The sequence below is a fragment of the Scyliorhinus torazame genome, chromosome 5, assembly GCF_047496885.1.
Source record: "Scyliorhinus torazame isolate Kashiwa2021f chromosome 5, sScyTor2.1, whole genome shotgun sequence".
Taxonomy (NCBI): Eukaryota; Metazoa; Chordata; class Chondrichthyes; order Carcharhiniformes; family Scyliorhinidae; genus Scyliorhinus; species Scyliorhinus torazame.
In genome coordinates, this window is record NC_092711.1 from 104,958,837 (window position 1) to 104,976,535 (window position 17,699).

The following is a 17,699-nucleotide window of genomic DNA, read 5'->3' on the forward strand; positions in this document are numbered from 1 at the left end:
TTCAATCCCTCTGTTAATGAACGCGAGCACACCATAGGCCTTCTTCACAGCTCTATCCACTTGAGTGGCAACTTTCAAAGATGTATGAACATAGACCCCAAGGTCTCTCTGCTCCTCCACAATGCCAAGAACTCTACCGTTAACCCTGTATTCCGCATTCATATTTGTCCTTCCAAAATGGACAACCTCACACTTTTCAGGGTTAAACTCCATCTGCCACTTCTCAGCCCAGCTCTGCATCCTATCTATGTCTCTTTGCAGCCGACAACAGCCCTCCTTACTATCCACAACTCCACCAATCTTCGTATCGTCTGCAAATTTACTGACCCACCCTTCAACTCCCTCATCCAAGTCATTAATGAAAATCACAAACAGCAGAGGACCCAGAACTGATCCCTGCGGTACACCACTGGTAACTGGGATCCAGGCTGAATATTTGCCATCCACCACCACTCTCTGACTTCTATCGGTTAGCCAGTTCGTTATCCAACTGGCCAAATTTCCCACTATCCCATGCCTCCTTACTTTGTGCAGAAGCCTACCATGGGGAACTTTATCAAATGCCTTACTAAAATCCATGTACACTACATCCACTGCTTTACCTTCATCCACATGCTTGGTCACCTCCTCAAAGAATTCAATAAGATTTGTAAGGCAAGACCTACCCCTCACAAATCCGTGCTGACTATCCCTAATCAAGCAGTGTCTTTCCAGATGCTCAGAAATCCTATCCTTCAGTACCCTTTCCATTACTTTGCCTACCACCGAAGTAAGACTAACTGGCCTGTAATTCCCAGGGTTATCCCTAGTTCCTTTTTTGAACAGGGGCACGACATTCGCCACTCTCCAATCCCCTGGTACCACCCCTGTTGACAGTGAGGACGAAAAGATAATTGCCAACGGCTCTGCAATTTCATCTCTTGCTTCCCATAGAATCCTTGGATATAACCCGTCAGGCCCGGGGGACTTGTCTATCCTCAAGTTTTTCAAAATGCCCAACACATCTTCCTTCCTAACAAGTATTTCCTCGAGCTTACCAATCTGTTTCACACTGTCCTCTCCAACAATATGGCCCCTCTCATTTGTAAATACAGAAGAAAAGTATTCGTTCAAGACCTCTCCTATCTCTTCAGACTCAATACACAATCTCCCGCTACTGTCCTTGATCGGACCTACCCTCGCTCTAGTCATTCTCATATTTCTCACATATGTGTAAAAGGCCTTGGGGTTTTCCTTGATCCTACCCGCCAAAGATTGTTCATGCCCTCTCTTAGCTCGCCTAATCCCTTTCTTCAGTTCCCTCCTGGCTATCTTGTATCCCTCCAATGCCCTGTCTGAACCTTGTTTCCTCAGCCTTACATAAGTCACCTTTTTCCTCTTAACAAGACATTCAACCTCTCTTGTCAACCATGGTTCCCTCACTCGACCATCTCTTCCCTGCCTGACAGGGACATACATATCAAGGACACGTAGCACCTGTTCCTTGAACAAGTTCCACATTTCACTTGTGTCCTTCCCTGCCAGCCTATGTTCCCAACTTATGCACTTCAATTCTTGTCTGACAACATCGTATTTACCCTTCCCCCAATTGTAAACCTTGCCCTGTTGCACGTACCTATCCCTCTCCATTACTAAAGTGAAAGTCACAGAATTGTGGTCACTATCTCCAAAATGCTCCCCCACTAACAAATCTATCACTTGCCCTGGTTCATTACCCAGTACTAAATCCAATATTGCCCCTCCTCTGGTTGGACAATCTACATACTGTGTTAGAAAAGCTTCCTGGACACACTGCACAAACACCACCCCATCCAAACTATTTGATCTAAAGAGTTTCCACTCAATATTTGGGAAGTTAAAGTCGCCCATGACTACCACACTATGACTTCTGCACCTTTCCAAAATCTGTTTCCCAATCTGTTCCTCCACATCTCTGCTACTATTGGGGGGCCTATAGAAAACTCCTAACAAGGTGACTGCTCCTTTCCTATTTCTGACTTCAACCCATACTACCTCAATAGGGTGATACTCCTCGAACTGCCTTTCTGCAGCTGTTATACTATCTCTAATTAATAATGCCACCCCCCCACCTCTTTTACCACCCTCCCTAATCTTATTGAAACATCTATAACCAGGGACCTCCAACAACCATTTCTGCCCCTCTTCTATCCAAGTTTCCGTGATGGCCACCACATCGTAGTCCCAAGTACCGATCCATGCCTTAAGTTCACCCACCTTATTCCTGATGCTTCTTGCGTTGAAGTATACACACTTCAACCCATCTCCGTGCCTGCAAATACTCTCCTTTGTCAGTGTTCCCTTCCCCACTGCCTCATTACATGCTTTGGCGTCCTGAATATCGGCTACCTTAGTTGCTGGACTACAAATCCGGTTCCCATTCCCCTGCCAAATTAGTTTAAACCCTCCCGAAGAAACCTTCTTTCCAAACCAGGGGCTGGTTGAGCACAGGGCTAAATCGCTGGCTTTTAAAGCAGACCGAGGCAGGCCAGCAGTGCGGGTTCAATTACCATACCAGCCTCCCCGAACAGGCGCCGGAATGTGGCGACTAGGGGCTTTTCACAGTAACTTCATTGAAACCTACTTGTGACAATAAGCGATTTTCATTTTCATTTCTACTGCTGCTAATGCACTTATCTCATTTCTGAAATAAGGAGACCCAAGCTGTACACAGTGCTCGATATATAGTCTCACGAAGGCCCTGTAAAACTGCAGCAAAACATCCCTAATTTTATATTCCATTTCCTTTGCAATAAACAACAATATTCCATGGACCTTCCTAATCACTTGCTGTACCTGCAGACTAACTTGCGATTCCAGGGCACGCCGATCCCTGTTCTGCAATCTCTCTCCATTTAAAAAATATTGTTTTATTTAATACTCCCTGACAAAGTGGACAATTCACATTTTCCAAAGCTAAGCTCCATCTGTCAGGTTTTTGCCACTCACTTAACCTATTTGTAGCCTTTGCAGAGTCCTGAAATCCACCTCACAAATTACTGTCCGACCTATCTGAGGCATCAGAAAATGTAGCCGCCATACATTCAATCCCGTCATCCAACACATTCATACAGATTGTAAATGGGTGAGAGCCCAGCACTGATCCTGGTGACATTCCACTTGTCACATCTTACCAAACCAGAAATGACCCATTTATACCTACTGGCTGCTTCCTCCTCGCTAACCAATCCTCTTTCCATGCTGATATGTTGCCCCTACACCATGAGCTCTTATTTTGTGTAATAACCTTTGATGTGACACCTTGGGAAATACATTCTGGAAATCCAGATAAAGCACATCCACAGGTTCCCCTTTATTGACATCCCTTGTTACTTCCTCAAAGAATCTTGATAAATTAGTCATGATTGATTCCCTGAACCTCATTTTCATTTTTAAACAATGTATCAAAAGAAAAATCAAATCTCCTCTACCCCTCTGGCTCCTTTACCAGTTACCTTAGAGGGACTCACTTTCTGTGAAAGAGCTCGGCAACCCCTCTCACCCACTTTCCGGAAAGTGAACAAATTTAATCAGGAAAAGTCCACCAAATTAAAAAAAATTCTGGTTAAAAGTTTATTGACGAAACAGATCATGGTTCAAAAAACTAACAGAAAATTACTTGAGGATCAAAGATAACCAGAGGAACAGGATGTTCACAATGTTCTGGTCCCAAATAGTTTCCCTTGGCTTCTCTGTACCCTGTTCCCGTGACTCCCCGCTTTGGACACAGGGGCACTGAACCCTGGGGTCACATCACCATCAGCCCCTGTCACCCCCCCCCCCCACCCCTGATTAGTTGGAGGTCCATTTCCCAGGCAGGCCTCCAGCACCTTCCTGTCTCTATTCGTGCACAGGCTCCTTGATTCTCAGCTAAATTCAACCCTCCGCTCCATCACCTGGCTGTCATTGACACGAGCAATAGAGACAGAAAGGTGCCCGAGGCTCAAATGGGAAGTCAAAATTTGTGGATTAGGACCTCCATAAAGATCAGCAACTTCTTGGAAAAAAATCGAATTCCCAGTCAACAAATGAAAGAATCACATGGCGGGACTTCCAAGTTTTATGACTTTGAATGCAACAAACAAACAAACTAGAAGCTACTTTAACCTACACATAGAACTTTGCTCTTTTATAATAATAATCTTTATTATTGTCACAACTGGGCTGGCATTAACATTGCAATTAAGTTACTGTGAAAATCCCCTAATCGCCACACTCCGGCGCCTCTTCGGGTACCCGGAGGGAGAATTCAGGATGTCTAATTCACCTAACGAGCACACCTTTATGGGAGGCAACCGGAACACCCAGAGGAAACCCACGCAGACATGGGGAGAACGTGCAGACTCTGCACAAGTGACCCAAATGGGAATAAAACCTGGGACCCAGACGCTGTGAAGCAGCAGTGCTAACCACTGTGCTACCGTACCAAAGTTACACAATCTAAAGTCGCACTCCACGATTATAGTTACTCTGCCCTGTAAGTCGATACTGAATTATCTCAGAACCAGTCCAAAGTGATGATTCATTCCCGAGGATTTACTTCCGTTCTTTTCATTTCGCCGTCTGGCAGCCTTTAATCCCAGAACTGTCTTTCACAGGGAAAGATTAGCCAGCTGCCAGAAAACCGAGTGTAGGCACAAACAGGCCATTTTCTGGTAGGCAAGATGTAATGAGCGGTGTGTCACAGGGATCAGTGCTGGAGCATCAACATTTCACAATTCAGATCAATGACTTTGATGATGGGACCAAAGATATGGTCACTTAGTTTGCTGATGTTGCAGGCGAAACGGAAAAGGAGGTGTTATGCTCGGATAATAGGGGACGGCATCAGAACATTAGTAACAGTGGATCTCAGATCAGGAATACAAAACATGGAATATGTTTGGGTGAAGCCAAGAAACAGCATGGGGCAGGAAACTTTGGTAAGAGCTGTTACAGGTCACCAAACAGCAGGGGTTGTGTGGGACATGGTATTAATCGGAGTTTAGAGAAACACGTAGCATGGGTAAAACAGTAATGGGTGACTTCAATCTGCATATAGACTGGGTAAACCTAATGGGCACTGATGCTGTGGAGGACAAGTTTCTGGAGTGTGTTAGGGACAGTTATCTACAGCAGTAAGTTGAGGAACCGACTAGAGAACAGGCTCTTGTAGATGTAATATTTTGCAACGATAAAGGGCTAATTGATAATCACGCTGAAAACAACCTTTAGGGATGAGTGACCAGAATATTGAATATGAGGTATTCCAATCTGAAGCCAGGGTATTAAGTTTGAAGGAAATTTTGATGGTAGAAGGGACAAATTAGCTGAGGTGGATTGGTGGGTAAATACATTAAAAGGTGTGACAGTCCACAGGCAATGGATAGACTTTCAATAATTATTACACAGTTTACATTCCTTCAAGGCACAAGAACCCCAAAAGGCCAGACAACCGTGACTACCAGAGGAAGTGAAGTATTGGATAAGATTGAAAGAAAAGGCCGATAAAGTTATCAGAAGTAGGAATAAACCTGAGGATTGGGAGGATTTTTTTTTTTTTTTTTTTAAATATATTTTATTGAAATTTTTTTCCCTGAGCAACATTTTTCCCGCTTACAAAACAAGCGAAACGATAACAGTAACAAAACAGGAATTTTAAAACTTTTTAACAATAATAATAATATACAAGTAACAAAACCTCATACTCTATTGACCTATACTCAATTGAGCCTCCCCCCACCCCCCTCCCCTCCCCCCTGGGTTGCTGCTGCTGGTCATCCGTCTTCCCTCTAACGTTCCCCTAGGTAGTCGAGAAATGGCTGCCACCGCCTGGTGAACCCTTGAGCCGATCCTCTCAGGGCAAACTTTATCTGCTCCAGTTTAATAAACCCCGCCATATCGTTTACCCAGGTCTCCAGTCCGGGGGGTTTCGCCTCCTTCCACATGAGTAGGATCTTGCGCCGGGCTACGAGGGACGCAAAGGCCACGACATCGGCCTGATTGGGAGGATTTTATAATACAGCAAAGGACCAAGACATTGAGAAAGCGAGGGAGAACAGAATATGAATGTGAACCAGCAAATACATAAACATTTATGTACATTTTTTCACACAAAGAGTGGTGAGCTTGTGGAATTCACTACCACAGGAAGTAGTTGATGCTAAAACTTTGAATACATTCAAGAAGCGGCTGGATACAGCACTTGGGGAGGATGGGATCAAAGGCTATGGGGAGAAAGCAGGATTAGGCTATTGAATTGGATGATCAGCCATGATCGTGATGAATGGCGGAGCAGGCTCGAAGGGCCAATAGGCCTCCTACTGCTCCTATCTTCTATGTATCTATGTAAGTTCCTAATCAGCAGGTTTACCACTATTGTGACATGTTATGAGCCTCTTCCATTGATCTAATGGGATCTTTAACTTTTCTTGTTAGTCACGGTTACATTACTTTTCCTGTTGGAATGAATTTTGTTCCTTAAAGGAATCTATATTTGTTGTATATATGTGTAATAAAAGTCCTAAAATCCCAGAGGACCATAGGCTGCTCTGCCCTTTGACAGAGAGAGAGCTGACTGGTGATGATTTAACCTGAGGGTCAACACACCTCAGGCGAGGGGCCTAGTTGAGAAAGCGGGGCCTTCATAAATAAACTCAGCCTATACGGGAGTTGAATCCTCACTGTTGGTTTTGCTCTGCACCACAAGCCAGTCGTCCAGCCAACTGCGCTAACCGACCCTGATAAATATGTAATAATTCCTTAAATATTCGGTATTCCCTGTACTAATCAGTTTCCCAGTCCACCTTAGACAACTTGCCCCTCATAGTTTTCTAATGTGAGGAACACCCAGATAAATTAAACAAAATAACCTTGTAACCACCAGGGCCCATCTCCATGGCATTGTGGCATATTTTTGTTTTGTGGGGGGGGGGGGGGGGGTTCAAACAGAAACAGAAACTAAATATCTTCAAACTTCCAAACACCCTTTCACTCTGTGATCCTTGTGCAATTTGAAGCCAGGTATTAGCAACAAGGCTCAAAGAGCATCAGCCCACTGGAGGCAAAATGATGAGACCGGCCAGTCCAGCAGAAAGAAACCCTCCGACCATCCCCACTGACCACTTGTCAGAATGAACAAAACGCAGTCCTGGGTGTAGAGCAGAAACAATAACAGCAGAATCCAACCCCTGTAATCAATTGTGAAATTGTTGGTCACAGCAGGTGTGATTAAACATGCAATCCCATCTCACATTGAGGGGTGGACGGCGTCTCCCCAGTGTGAACTCGCTGGTGTGTCCGCAGGTGAGATAACTGAGTAAATCCCTTCCCACACTGAGAGCAGGTGAATGGCCTTTCTCCAGTGTGAATTTGCACGTGTCTCAATAGGCGGGAAGAATCACTGAATCCTTTCCCACACTTAGAGCAGGTGAAATGCCTCTCCCCAGTGTGAACTCGTTGGTGTTTTCGCAGGGTGGATGAATCACTGAATCTTTTACCACACTGAAGGCAGATGAATGGCCTCTCCCCTGTGTGAACTCGCTGGTGGTTCCGCAGGGTGGATGAATCATTGAATCTTTTACCACACTGAAGGCAGGTGAATGGCTTCTCCCCAGTGTGAACTCGCTGGTGTGACTGTAGGTGAGATAACTGAGTGAATCCCTTCCAACAGTGAGAGCAGGTGAATGGCCTCTCCCCAGTGTGAACTCGCTGGTGGTTCCGCAGGGTGGATGAATCACTGAATCTTTTACCACACTGAGAGCAGGTGAATGGTTTCTCCCCAGTGTGAACTCGCTGGTGTGTCTGCAGGTGAGATAACTGAGTGAATCCCTTCCCACACACAGAGCAGGTGAATGGCCTCTCCCCAGTGTGAATGCGTCGATGAGTCTCCAGCTCAGATGGGGCTCTGAATCCCTTCGCACAGTCTCCACATTTCCACGGTTTCTTCATGTTTTGGGTCTCCTCTTGTCTCTCAGGTCGGATGCTCAGTTGAACCCTTGTCTACACAGACAACATGTGTACAGTCTCTACCCGCTGTGAATGTTGTTATATTTTTCAGGCTGTGTGTCTGGTTGAAGCTCTTTCCACAGTCAGTTCACCGGAACACACTCACTCGGCTTGTGTGGGTCTCGGTGCTTTTCCAGTGAAACTGATGTTCCAAATCTTAAGAAGAAGACAGTTCGGGTAAATGTTTCTTCTTCTAGATTCAAAGGTCAATTATATTCAGGTTCCAAGGAATCGAGTGACTTTGTCAGATTTGATCGAGATTTCTGTCTGTAATTCCTCTTCGTCTAATATCCTGTAAAAACAATTTACAAAATTCATCACTGTCAGTACAGGATAGAAACTCAGAACAGACAATTCTCGTTTTGGTGGCACATTTTTTCCTCTCTCATTCCCCAAAAGTTGTAAATACTCTCCCTCCATTCTCACTCTGCTGTGTCTAATATTCACCCTCTCTATTCTCCTGAAGGTGCTGATTCAGGCTGATTGACAGATCCATGCTCACAGCTTCCTGTCCAGGAGATCACAGCAAATATGAGCTGCAATTGGCCATTCGGCCCATTGAGCCTGAACCATTCAATGGGATCATTGGCTGATCTACCTCAGCACCGTTTTCCCACACTATCCCCCATATCCCTCGATATCTTCAATCTCTAGAAACCTATCAATCTGTGTCTTGAAACTACTTGATGACTGAATCTCTAGAATCCTCTAGGAGAGAGAATTCCAAAGCTTCACCACATCTTTGAGTAAATAAATCCCTCCTTTCTCTCCATTTACCTGCCAGTTCCCCATAACCCTCGACACCCTCATCAAAATCTGCCTGTGGCTGAGCTGTCTGATATTTGATACGGGTGCGGGAGCTGCTTTTCCGTAGGTTCTGGTGCCACTCACCTATAATCTGTCACTTATCCTGATTGCCCGGCACTCACCTACCTAATCCTTGAATTAATATTTGTTATCACGTCCCTGGAAGACTTCAGGATTCGGATTGGTAGGATTATGCCGAAAAAAGTCAAGAAATCTGTCGATAAAACAGCGCAGGGGGATTCAGCGGGGGTTGAGCCGCCTTTTCAACATGGCGGCCTGACCCTCAGGAGGTCTCTCGACCCCGCGCTCTCTGGGCCCTGGGGGCAGCGAAAATGATGTCGACAATATCGGTGTTATCAACCAAAGGCGGAGTGTGCTGACTCAATATCTGTGAGCTCCTGAGGACCAGCTGCAAAACTCCATGAAGAGGCTCGATGATCCGGAGGAGAGAATCCTGAACATTCAGCAAGATGCTTCCGTCGAAATTCAATCCTTTGAAAACCAGCCGAGTGGCTGGCGGAGGTCCTGGAGAACCGAGGGTCAGAGAAAGAACATCCGAGTCGTCGGCCTGTCAGAAGGTGTGGAGGGTAAGGCTCCTGCTAGGTTCTTTGAGGACCGACTGCCACGTTTTCTCAAGCTGGATGTGAAGCCTAGGTGTTTCAAATTAGAAAGGGTGCATCGTATCATAAATGGAACCGGTCTGATTAGTAAGTTTGCGATCACACAATTGTTGGTGGAATTGCGGATAGCGGTGAGGACTGTCAGAGGATACTGCAGGACATAGATTGGTTGGAGACTTGGGCGGAGAGATGGCAGATTGAGTTTAAACCAGACAATGTGAGGTAATGCATTTTGGAAGGTCTAATGCAGGTGGAAATATACAACAAATGACAGAACCCTTTTGAGTATTGACAGGCAGAGAGATCTGGGTGTACAGGTCCACAGGTCATTGAAAGTGACAACGCAGGTGGAGAAGGTAGTCAAGAAGCCATATGGCATGCTTGCCTTCATCGGCCGGGGCATTGAGTATAAAAATTGCCAAGTCATGTAGCAGCTGCATAGAACCTTAGTTAGGCCACACTTGGAATATAGTGTTCAATTCTGGTCGCCACACATACTTCCAAAAGGAATGCTTTCGGGGGTGTGGGTCGGGGAGGGCAAGGTGTCAGAGATATACCGAGAGATGAGAGAAGAGGGGGAGGAGCTGGTGGGCGAACTGAAAGGAAAATGGGAAGAAGAGCTCGGGGAGGAGATAGAGGAGGGTTTGTGGGTTGATGCCCTAAGCAGGGTAAATTCCTCTTCCTCGTGTGCCAGGCTTAGCCTGATTCAATTTAAGGTGCTGCATAGAGCACACATAACGGGAGCAAGGTTGAGCAGGTTCTTCGGGGTGGAGGACAAGTGTGGGAGGTGCAGCAGAAGCCCGGCGAACCACACACATATGTTTTGGTTGTGTCTGGCACAGGTGGGGTATTGGAGGGGAGTGACGGGAGTGATCTCGAAGGTGGTGAAGGTCCGGGTCAAACCAGGCTGGGGGTTAGCTTTATTTGGAGTTGCGGATGAGCCGGGAGTGCAGGAGGCGAAAGAGGCCGATGTCATGGCCTTTGCGACCCTAGTAGCCCGGCGCAGGATCCTACTCATGTGGAAGGAAGCAAAACCCCCCGGACTGGAGGCCTGGATAAACGATATGGTGGGGTTCATATAACTGGAGCAGATTAAGTTTGCGCTGAGAAGATCGGCTCAAGGGTTCACCAGACGGTGGCAACCGTTCCTCGACTACCTAGTGGAACGTTAGAGGGAAGATAGATGACCAGCAGCAGCTACCCAGGGGGGGGGGGGGGGGGGGAAGTTTCATTTTATGTTATTTGGTTAGTTTACCATGTTAGTTAGTTACTCATTATTAGATTGTAGTTATCATGTTACTTGTACTGTTAACTTTTCTTTTTGTTTGATGTGTAAGAGGAAAAAATTGTGAATGAAAAACTTCAATAAAATATATTTTTGAAAAAAAACTCCGCCAGCTTCTTAGCAAAGTACTCTGTTGGCCTTGCACCCTCTGTCCCTTCGGGCAAGCCCACAATTCTCAGATTGTGCCGCCTCGAGCGGTTCTCCAAGTCCTCGAGCTTTGCTCGGAGTCCTCTGTTGACCTCCACCACCCCCCGCAGCTCGTCCCCCATCGAGGTGAGCAGCTCGTCGTTGTGCTGCGACACGGCCTCCTCCACTTCCTTCATCTTCTCGCCCTGCTCTCTCACCGCGGCCGGTGTCTTTGCCACAGCTATCCTCACTGGGGCGATTGCCTCCTCCACCAATGTCTTCAATGCGACCGCCGTCTCCTTCCTCAACGCATCCATGTGCCTCACAAACTGCTTTTCGAGCTCCACCACCATCACCTCGGTCATCTTCTACACCGTAAGTAGTGCTGACCCACCACGCGGTCCGGCATCCGCCATCTTGTCAGCACATTTGCTCATCTTCTCATTCAACGGCGAGCCCGTGTTTCCAACCTTTCTCAACGCTGCTTTTCGCATCCTTTAACGGCTTATTATTTTTCCTTTTTTTCCCATCTTCTTTCCTTCTTCAATCCTTTCGTTTTTTTTTTTTAAAAACAAAAAGATTTTCTTCCTTCAAAGAAAAAGGGGGAAAAAAAATTTTCACCAAATTTCTTTAAAACATCTTTCTCTTCTTTTTTGTATTCCTCCAAAAATTCCCTCGGACCAGGCTTCAGTCTTCTTACCACATTCTAGGCGGGACATCCGATGTGGGACATCTCACCGACATCACGCCCTGGCTTTGGGCCTGCCGCCTCGGCCAGTTTGGCTCCGCCCCCGCTGCTCCTTTCAAATTTTCAGGTCCGGCTTTCAGGTTGTCCCGCTCCTCCTCCACGTGCAGCCGCTCCGCCGAACCCACCGGGACCAGTCCCCCCCCCCCTCCCCCCTCCCCCCCTCCCCCCTCACCCTTCCAACCCTCCAGCTCCGTGAAACGGAGCTTTGATGCTTGGGCGAGGGAGGCAGGGCCGACCCCGGAGAAGTTACATTTTTTAAAAAACAGCGGTGGCCCCCTGAAAAAGACCGCGATATCGTGGACCAGCAGGAGCTTCTCCTCATCGCGGCCGCTCCACTCGCGAACGCCACCGGAAGTCAATTTATTTGACTTTTAGACAGAATATTAGCCCCTGTAAATGGGCTGGAATTGTTATCAGCAGAAAGAGACCCAAATGAACATGGTTCAGTCCTGAATGTGAGGAACAGCAAAATCCAATCACTGTGGTTACTTGTGGCCTCGTTTGTGTCTCCGCAGGTTGGATGAATCACTGAATCCTTTCCCACACTCTGAGCAGGTGAATGGTCTCTCTCCAGTGTGAACTCGCTGGTGCGTGGACAGAGCGAATGGCTGAGTGAATCCCTTCCCACACTTGGAGCAGATGAATGGCCTCTCCTCAGTGTGAATCCGCTGATGTACAGTGAGGTCAGATGATCGTCTGAACCCAGTCCCGCAGTGAGAGCACCTGAACGGTCTCTCGTCAGTGTGAACACGTTGATGGCTCATCAGTTGCCCAGAACTTTTATAGCATTTCCTACAGTCCAGACACCTAAACGGTCTCTCACCAGTGTGAACTCGCTGGTGACTCAGCAAGTGGGCTGAAATAGTAAATCCCTTCCCACACTCTGAGCAGGCGAATGGTCTCGCCCCAGTGTGAACTCGCTGGTGTCTATACAGAGTGGATGACTGAGCGAATCCCTTCCCACACTTGGAGCAGGTGAATGGTCTCTCCCCAGTGTGAATTCGCTGGTGTTTCCGTAAGGCCGATGAATCACTGAATCCCTTCCCACACTTGGAGCAGGCGAATGGTCTCGCCCCAGTGTGAACTCGCTGGTGTCTATACAGAGTGGATGACTGAGCGAATCCCTTCCCACACTTGGAGCAGGTGAATGGTCTCTCCCCAGTGTGAATTCGCTGGTGTTTCCGTAAGGCCGATGAATCACTGAATCCCTTCCCACACTTGGAGCAGGCGAATGGTCTCGCCCCAGTGTGAACTCGCTGGTGTCTATACAGAGTGGATGACTGAGCGAATCCCTTCCCACACTTGGAGCAGGTGAATGGTCTCTCCCCAGTGTGAACGCGTCGGTGAGTTTCCAGGTGGGATGGGGACGTGAATCCTTTCCCACAATCCGCACATTTCCATGCTTTCTCCTCAGTGTGACTGCATTTGTGGCTTGTGAGGTCTGATAGAGCGAATCCTCGTCCACACAAACAATAAGAGTACGTTTTTTCCCCACTATGAACAATGCTTTTTCCTTCCATGTTCAAAATCCGCTGATATTCAGGATATGATAAATTGAAGACTCTGTCAGATCCTGATGTGATGCTTGGTTTCAGTTTCCGGACTTTGAAGCCTCCCCTTCGAACACCCTGTGAAACTGATTCAAAACAGAAAATAGGGAATGAGAGAGAACCCACAAAAACAGGTTGTGAAATTGAGCTGAATGAATCTGGTCATTTGTGGGGCCGGCACTGGGAAAAGGTGACATGAAAACTGCTGGATTGTTGTAAAAACCCAACTGGCCTCTTTGGGAGGAGAGAGAAAGAGGTGAAGAGGGATTTTGTACATCTACAAGACAGATTAAAGAGAATAGATGGCAAAGCAAACTCGATCTTGATCATCAGAAACTATAATATTGATACCAAAACAATGCTTCTGGTGGCACAGTGGTTAGCACTGCTTCCTCACAGCACCAGGGACCTGGATTCAATTCCGGCCTTGGTGACTGTGTGTGTGGAGTTTGCAGTTTCTCCCCGTGTCTGCGTGGTTTCCACCCGGTGCTCAGGTTTCCTCCAACAGTCCAAAGAAGGGAAAGTTAGGTGGATTGGCCTTGATAAATTGCCCCTTAGTGTCCAGGGATGTGCAGGTTAGGTGGGGCTATGGGGTTACAGGGACAGGGTAGGGGTGTGGGCCTAGGCAGGGGGCCCTTTCAGAGAATCGGTGCAGACTTGATGGGCCAAATGGCCTCCTTCTGCACAGCAGGAATTCTATGGTTCTAATTCTATTCCATGAATCTTTATAAAGCTCTGGTCACCACTCTTCAGGAAGAATGTGAAGGTTCTTGGAGAAGGTGCAGAGGAGATTTACCAGAATGGTTCCAGCAAAGGAGGTTGAGGGGAGATTTGATTCAGGGACACAAGATTATGCCAGGTTTCCATCGGGTGGACAAAGAAACTGTTTCCATTCACTGATCGTGATATTCATTTTCTAATGAACCGAGTGACTCTGTCAGATCGCGATGTGACATTTGGTTTCTGTTTCCCGTCTGTTAAACCTCCACTTCCATTGTCCTGTAAATTTACAGAAACCTCACTGTCAGTTTCAGATAAAAATTCACAACATTCTCTCCTCGCCAACTTTGATTCAACGTATTCCTGGAGGTTTGATCACATGACCTTCCCCCATCCTCCAGCCATTAATCTGTCAACACATCCATCCTTGTGACACACTGCCTTCCTCGGCCAATGGGGAAGCAAAAGGATTCATTACTTTACAGGACAGTTACTATCCTAATGATTTTCCAGACACCCAGGTATGAACCTCGCCAACGCAGGGAGCGGAGTTCATAGAATTTACAGTGCAGAAGGAGGCCATTCGGCCCATCGAGTCTGCACCAGCTCTTGGAAAGAGCACCCTTCCCAAGGTCAACACCTCCACCCTATCCCCATAACCCAATAACCTCACCCAACACTAAGGGAGTTGGTGTGAACTCGTAGAGGAGGAGTTTCGGAACAGTAAATATAAATAACTTACCTCGGGAATTCACGGCCTAGTCAGCAGGGAGCGGAGTTGGTGCGAATCCGGGGAGGAGCAGCTTCGGAACAGTCAGTATAAATAACCTCGGGGATTAATGGCCTAGTCGGCAGGGAGCAGAGTTGATGTGAATCCGAGGAGGATTAGCTTCGGAACAGTAAGCTGGTTTAGCACACTGGGCTAAATCGCTGGCTTTGAAAGCAGACCAAGGCAGGCCAGCAGCACGGTTCAATTCCCGTACCAGCCTCCCCGGACAGGTACCGGAATGTGGCGACCAGGGGCTTTTCACAGTAACTTCATTTGAAGCCTACTTGTGACAATACGCGATTTTCATTTCATTTCATTTTCAATAACTTACCTCGGGGATTCACGCCCTAGTCGGCAGGGAGCGGAGTTGGGGCGAATCCGAGGAGGATCCTTCGGAACAGTAAGTATAATTTTTTTTTTTAAATTTAAAGTACCCAATTCATTTTTCCAATTAAGTGGCAATTTAGCGTGGCCAATCCACCTACCCTGCACATCTTTTTGGGTTGTGTGGGCAAAACCGACACAAATACGGGGAGAATGTGCAAACTCCACACGGACAGTGAGCCAGAGCCGGGATCGAACCTGGGACCCCAGCACCGTGAGACTGCAGTGCTACTCACTGCGACACCGTGCTGCCATCAGTAAGTATAAATAACTTACCTGTTGGGTATCTGGACTGGGGGCAAAAACTGAAACGTGACATCAGAGTAATTAACTAAGTTGGGGACTTAGTGACTAGGAGATTAGTAAGGAGATTAGTAACTAGGAGATTAGTAACTAGGAGATTGCTGAATGTTATCTATATCAACGATTTGGATGAGAATGTACAAGGCATGATCAGTAAGTTTGCAGATGACTACTGGTATTGAAGACAGTGAGGAAGGTTATCAAAAATTGCAGCTGGATCTTGATCAGCTGGGGAAGTGGGCCGAGAAATGGCAAATGGAGTTCAATACAGTAAGTGTGAGGAGTTGCATTTCGGAAAGTTGGAAAGTCACAGTGAATGGTAGGGCCTGAGGGAATATCGTGGAATAGAGGAACCTTGGACTTCAGGTGCACGGATCACTAAAGGTGTGATATACACTTCCTCCTTCACAGGTATATAGGGCAGTGAAGATGACTTTTGGCCTTCATCAGTCAGGACATTGAGTATAGAAGTTGGGAAGTTATGTTGCAGTTGTCCAGGACGTTGGTGAGGTCGCACCGGGAGTATTGTGTTCAGTTTTGGCTGCTTTGCAATAGGAGAGTCGAAAGTTGTTATTAAACTGGAGAAAGCGCAGACAAGATTTGAAAAAAAATGAAAATTGCTTATTGTCACGAGTAGGCTTCAATGAAGTTACTGTGAAAAGCCCTTAGTCGCCACATTCCGGCGCATGTTTGGGGAGGCTGGGACGGGAATTGAACCGTGCTGCTGGCCTGCCTTAGTCTGCTTTAAAAGCCCGCGATTTAGCCCAGTGTGCTAAACCAGCTCACAAGGATGGTGCCAGGACTCGAGACTGAGTTATCAGGAGAGATTGGACAGGCCAGGACCTTTTTCTTTGGAGCGTAGGACACTGAGGGGTGATCTTCTAGAGGTGTATGAGATCATGAGAGGAATGGATAGGATGAATGCTCTCAGTCTTTTTATCAGGGTTGGGGAATTGAGAACTAAAAGACTTTGGTTTAAGTTCAGAGGGGAAAGAATTCATGGGAACCTAAGGAGCAACTGTTTTACACAGAGGATGGTACGGATGTGGAATGAGCTGAAGGAGGAAGTGGTTGAGGCAGGGACATTGGCAACATTGAAAAGGCATTAGGACAGATACATGGATAGGAAAGGTTCAGAGGTATATGGGCCAAAAGCATGCAAACTGGGTTGGCTTAGATGGGCCTTTTGGTTGGCATGGGCCAGTTTGGAGCAAAGGGCCTGTTTCCGTGCTGTAGGTTCTATCCATGAACCCCAAGTCTCTTTGGACACCCACTGTACTTAACCTCTTTCCATTTAGAAAGTACTCAGCTCTAACCGTTATTGGTTCAAACTAGATAACCTCACACTTGTTTACATTGCCACAATCTTGGCCATTCACCTTGTCTGTCAATATCTGTCAATAGGGGCTGGTTTAGCACAGTGGGCTAAATAGCTGGCTTGTAATGCAGAACAATGCCAGCAGCGAGGTTCAATTCCTGCAGCGGACTCCCCAAACAGCCACCGGAATGTGGTGACTGGGGGCTTTTCAGAGTAACTTCATTGAAGCCTACTTGAGACAATAAGCGATTATTATTATTAATATTATCATTATCTTCTTACAGTTTTATGCTGTCATCAATGCTGTCTACGATGCCACCGAACTTTGTATTATCAGCAAAAGTGCAGAAGAGGCACTTCTGTCCGTCGAGTTTGCACCAACACATCAAAACCTGACCCACCTACCTAATCCCATTTGCCAGCACTTGGCCCATAGCCCTGAATGTTATGACGTGCCAGTCTTCATCCAGGTACTTTTAAGAGGATGTGAGGCAACCCGTCTCTACCACCCTCCTCAGCAGTGCATTCCAGACCCTCACCACCCTCTGGGTAAAAATGTTTTTCCTCAAGATATGTGTCAATAAATCTAATATAATCTAACCCCACTCTCTGCTGTTCGTTGGTTAGCCAATCCTCAATCCAAGCTAATATATTACCTCTAAACCTCGTGGGATCTTACCTTGTTTATTACCTTTTGTGTGACACCTTATCAACTGTATTCCGGAAGTCCAAATACATCTACAGGACCCCCATTATCCACCTGGCCTGTTACACCTTGCAAGAACTCCAACGAGTCAAACACTTCACAAAACCACGCAGACTGATGGATTGCGGTTTGACTTTCCAAATGTCCAGTTACTACTTCCTCAATAATGGATTCCAACAGTTTCCCAACAACAGGCTTTAAACTAACTAGTTTCCGACTTTCTGCCTTTTTGAACAGGAGGGGTGCCATTAGTCTTTTTCTCCAATGCAGTGACATTGTCACTGGGTCAGTGTCTCCCCCCCCCCCTGGTCTCTGTGAGGTTGTTTGTGGAGAGAAGCCGGAAGTGGCGGATACTGAGA

The 17,699-nt window shown here is 46.8% G+C and overlaps 2 protein-coding genes across 2 annotated transcripts; both read right to left on the reverse strand.

Moving 5' to 3' along the window:
* Positions 1-5,705: 5,705 nt before the first annotated feature.
* LOC140421571 (uncharacterized) lies at positions 5,706-9,120 on the reverse strand. Its single transcript, XM_072506368.1, has 2 exons — positions 8,938-9,120; positions 5,706-8,296 (listed from the first exon to the last, which is right to left on the reverse strand). The coding sequence occupies exon 2, from the start codon at positions 7,945-7,947 to the stop codon at positions 7,228-7,230; it is 720 nt and encodes a 239-aa protein (XP_072362469.1). The 5' UTR covers positions 7,948-8,296; positions 8,938-9,120; the 3' UTR covers positions 5,706-7,227.
* A 2,683-nt stretch (positions 9,121-11,803) lies between these two features.
* On the reverse strand, positions 11,804-15,332 carry LOC140417834 (uncharacterized). The gene is made up of 2 exons (XM_072501283.1): positions 15,290-15,332; positions 11,804-13,226 (listed from the first exon to the last, which is right to left on the reverse strand). The coding sequence occupies exons 1-2, from the start codon at positions 15,330-15,332 to the stop codon at positions 12,076-12,078; spliced, it is 1,194 nt and encodes a 397-aa protein (XP_072357384.1). The 3' UTR covers positions 11,804-12,075.
* Positions 15,333-17,699: the final 2,367 nt, after the last annotated feature.